Genomic DNA, 4280 nt, shown 5'->3' on the forward strand with positions numbered 1-4280 from the left:
TCGGTGCTGAGACGAGTGCCGTGCGCTGATGAGATGCTGTCATTGCAGATTCTGCCCGTGGCTCACACGAAAATACATCCTGATCAGGTACCCTGTGTCTTTGTGATGTGTTGTTTCTTGTGCTCTTGCTCGGACATGGAACAGCCTCCTGTAACACCCTCGCTCGTTTCACCTTCCAGACTTTCCAAAAGCCCAAACCATTAAGTAACATTAAAACCAACATAATTTTTTTTCTGAGGGGGAGAAGCTGTTGAGCTTGGGATGAAAATCTTCAACGCAGAAGATCTGTGTAGTCTGCAGAGGCTTCTGTGGTAATACTTGAAAGATGCTGTTCAGCTTGGGGACAGGTTGCCCAGGGAAGTGGTGGGAGGCCCATTCTCAGCAGTGTTGAAGGCCGGGTTGGATGGGACTTAGAACAGCCTGGTCTAGTGGGAGGTCTCCCTGCCCATCCAGGAGAGGCTGGAACTAGATGATCTTGAAGGTCCCTTCCAACTCAAACCATTCTGTGATTCTATTAGTCTGTTCAAGCAGTTGTTGTGCCATATGCAAAATCTGCTGTGGTTAAATCCTTCCCTTCCTCATTGTTAACAATCATCTTATGAGAACCTGTGTGATGCTGCTGTTCCAGAAGGCAGCACTAAGAAAATAAAAGGGATATTTTGTGGTCAGCCCTTTTCTGAAATGTATTATCACAGAAACAGTGATAAGAAAGTGCATTATGGAATCATGAGGTAAAGAGAGCACGGGGAGAGTCCTTTACTGGTTGGAGGTGCTTTGGCATATCTTGTGCCACTAACCACACATCTCAGCACACTTACTGGTGTCTAATAAACCTGTTTCACTGCATGGTAGTAAAAAGGTTGTTGGAAGAGAATTGCATTCTTGGCAGAAATTTAAAATTAATGTTGCATGCCTGCATGACCTTCCTCGTTTGCAGGTGCTAATGATTTCACAATGTAACATTTAAGTTCCCTTTGTCTCTGGATGCTACTTTCTGTTTCAGAAACTAGGTGAAAGTGTTCAGCAACTTCTCCTAGCAAAAATTGCAGTCTACTTGATGACCTTCTTAATAGTCACAGTGGCATGGGCAGCTCATGTAAGGTAGGAACACAGTGTATAGCTCCAAAGTTAAAGACAAACTATTGTTTACAAGAAAATGACATGAGATTACCAGGTATCTGATACATTTCTGTCTTGCTGATGCATTTCTGAATTGTCTTTTGTTTGATAATATATAAAAAATTACTTGTGAAGAAAGGGTAAGTGGTGGATAACTACTCTGACACCACTGACACAGTGATACAGAGAAAAACAAGCATTTTGTATCTATTAAATGAGAATTACTCTTCATTTTACTTCCTATTCTAGATGGAATTAAACTTCTGGATGGAATTAGGCTGAAAAAGTGGGACTTTGTAACTGGTGTGCAATTTTGTAGCACTGTCATAAAACTTACTTTGTGAGCTGGCTTGTTAATGATTTCTTGCTTTGCCTTTGACAGGTTGTTCCAGGTGGTGGTGCTTATAGATGATGTCCTGGCTCTTCTAAATCTGGTGAGTCTTGTCAGATACACTGAATGTTTAACTAGCACTGGTTACTTTTTAAAGTCTGCATCTGCATATCCAAAAGTTTCTAATTTAAATAGCATAACTCTGCCAAGTTTACAAGCCAAGAAGATACAAGAAGCTCAAATTCCTTCTTGCCAGAGTGGCTGATTGATAACTAACTTGCTTTTAGTCTGCATGTGTTTTACGGTAAGCCAGAAGAAGGTTTGCAGCAGGTTAGTCAGAAATTCATGTGAGGGAACCAGAGAGGTGTCTGTGACTTTCTTCACGAGCTTTTGACTTTCTTCATCTGTGTCCAGCTGATGTGCCTGTCCTCCAGACTTAAGAAAATGCAATGCTATGTCTTTTGTGGCAAAAAAAAAATAAAAATGGGAGTTTTGAATTACAGTTACATTTTCAGTTCATATTGCTTGGAAGATCATTCAGAACCTTATTTGAAATACAGCATTATATGCTCTTTCAGAAACATGATCTCTGAGAGACCAATCTCTGAATCAGTGTTTTGAGTTTTACGCTTGCCTCCATCTTAATGCTTAAAAATTCTTCATCTATTTCTGTATATTTTTTAACAAGCCACTCTATAATATCTTTGTTACTAGTAGTTGTAATAGAATTCTTCTATGGTGAACATATTCTTGCTTTCAAAGCAATCCATGTGTTTGTGCTTGATGCATTGGGGTTTTTTTAAATTTAGTTTTTATATATATGAAGTCTTTCTGACCACACATTAATGGTTTTGAGAAATCACCTCTTTAGGAGGTGCAGGACTTTTGTCATTGCTTCTTCTGAAAGGTCTCTTAAGAACCATGGCAAAACTTTTACCTGTGTTGTTGGTAAAAGACTGCTGTATTTTCTGAAATAAGTCCATGCAGTTTGGAGAGCAAACATGGAAGATGTGTGCAGAACTACTCATTTGTTACAGTCAAAGCCCAGCTACTTCAGAAATGTTGCTTTTTTCATGACACTGCATAACCATTTGATTTGTTTATGTTGCATTCTCTGGATACATCTTTAACAAGGAGAATGCTTGATTTGTGTTTTACCTACTGTTTCAGTAGGCTTTTTTCTTTTTTAGGCTTGTATGATGATCATAACTTTCTTGCCATACACAGTAAGTCCTTCTCTAAAATTTTACGTATGTTTAAATTACAGTTTTTTAATTTATTTATTTGTAAACACTTTACCAAAATATTCAGAAGCCTGGGAAAGTGTTATCATAGTATAAACTCTGAATTTATTGTAATAGTTAAGCCTTGCTTTTTTTTAATATATGAGGACTTGTTATAACCTTCAATTACTACATGTTATAGTCCTGGCAGAAAATGGGTATTCTCAAAGAAAAATTATATAAATGGAAAGTCATAGTTTCCTATTATTTCTTTTAAAAAAGCAGCTGTATTGAAAAGTGTCCAAGTTGCCTGATGAAACTTTGCATCCTGTAAGGGAACTAAATCTGTGTTTCAAAGTCCTTTTTACAGGACACAATATTTTCCTCTTGTAATCTAGATAGAGCTTTTGGTCTCTTTTTTTACTTATTCAGCAAGGTTTATTCTAGCAGCCAATCATTCATTTTTTAAATCTGAAAATTTGATGTTCTTTGCAGTTTCTGGTCAGATGACCTTTAGACCTAACAAAACTTTTTGCAACTGAACACCATATTAGCAGAATGAAACAGTTGCTTAAAATGCTTCTTTATTTTTATTGCATATGTAGAACAGATTAGTAAGAGAGGCAGCTGTTTCTCTGTGGACATATATTTGTGTTATGTATTAGCATTAAAAGAACAAGGCTGTCGTCAGTAAGACAGTGATTAGCAGGAAGAGCACGTATTTTTTCACGTTGCCTTGAGGCTGAAATAATTTTTTGAAAGTTGTCAATGATACCCTAATACTAATCCCTGCTTTAGTGTTTTTTTTCTTCTTATGAAGCTGCAGAAATTAATAGCACAGGGAGCTGTGGAGGTAGAGAAACCAAAAGATTCAGAAGGTATCTTAATATCAAGAATTGTCACATCTTTGAACATCTTGTCTGCTGGAAATTCTGTTGAATGTTATCCTCAGCTACAAGCCAGTCTGTAGGTACTAAGGAAACATAGCATCAGGTTTTGTGGTACCAACATGGGAGCAAAGTCATCTGTCCAGGTGCCTTTGGTTGGGATGTCTGCATTTAATTGTGGCTAGAAATTGCATTGAGTGGAATTGATATGCAAAGTATTATTTAGGTTTTGTGATTTTCAGTATTGAATTAAGAGTCCTTCTGCTACTCTACTGTTATTCTTTCATTGCTTTGTAATTAAATATTTGATCTAGTTACATTTTTTTATTATATTTTTTTTAGTTTTCCTTAATGGCTTCCTTTCCAGAGGTGCCTTTTGGCATTTTCCTGTTCAGTGTCTGTGCTGTTGTCATTGGCCTTATACAGGTATTGGAACTATCTGTTTACATGTTCACTTTCAAATAGATTTTCTCGGATAGGACTAAAATTCTGTTTCTTAACTATGGGTTTAAATTGTTGTGAGGCTTTTTTGTTTGTATAGGATTCTTTTCAAAGTCATGCCTGTTGTGGCAATACAGTACCTGTATGTAAGATGACTGTTGCTGCAGTCCTATGAAGCTGATTTATGCAATCAGATCAGCTGATCTCAAAGTCTACAGAATAGTAATTCCTTTTCCACTCTTTAAAAAAACCCTGGGGAAATACCAATTGACTTTCCTG

At 37.1% G+C, this 4280-nt stretch overlaps 1 protein-coding gene across 1 annotated transcript in view; it reads left to right on the plus strand.

The window, feature by feature from the left end:
* The first annotated feature begins 45 nt into the window (after positions 1–45).
* Positions 46–4280, plus strand: part of TMEM175 (transmembrane protein 175) — a 9633-nt gene continuing 5398 nt past the window's right edge. The window contains exons 1-5 of the mRNA XM_010000466.1: positions 46–87; positions 1004–1101; positions 1502–1553; positions 2641–2676; positions 3903–3986. Of these exons, the coding sequence (XP_009998768.1) occupies positions 1058–1101; positions 1502–1553; positions 2641–2676; positions 3903–3986 (216 nt within the window). The 5' untranslated portion in view covers positions 46–87; positions 1004–1057. The remainder of the gene's footprint in view (positions 88–1003; positions 1102–1501; positions 1554–2640; positions 2677–3902; positions 3987–4280) is intronic.

Source organism: Chaetura pelagica, unplaced genomic scaffold (assembly GCF_000747805.2).
Source record: "Chaetura pelagica isolate M959 unplaced genomic scaffold, ChaPel_1.0 scaffold16, whole genome shotgun sequence".
Lineage (NCBI taxonomy): Eukaryota > Metazoa > Chordata > Aves > Apodiformes > Apodidae > Chaetura > Chaetura pelagica.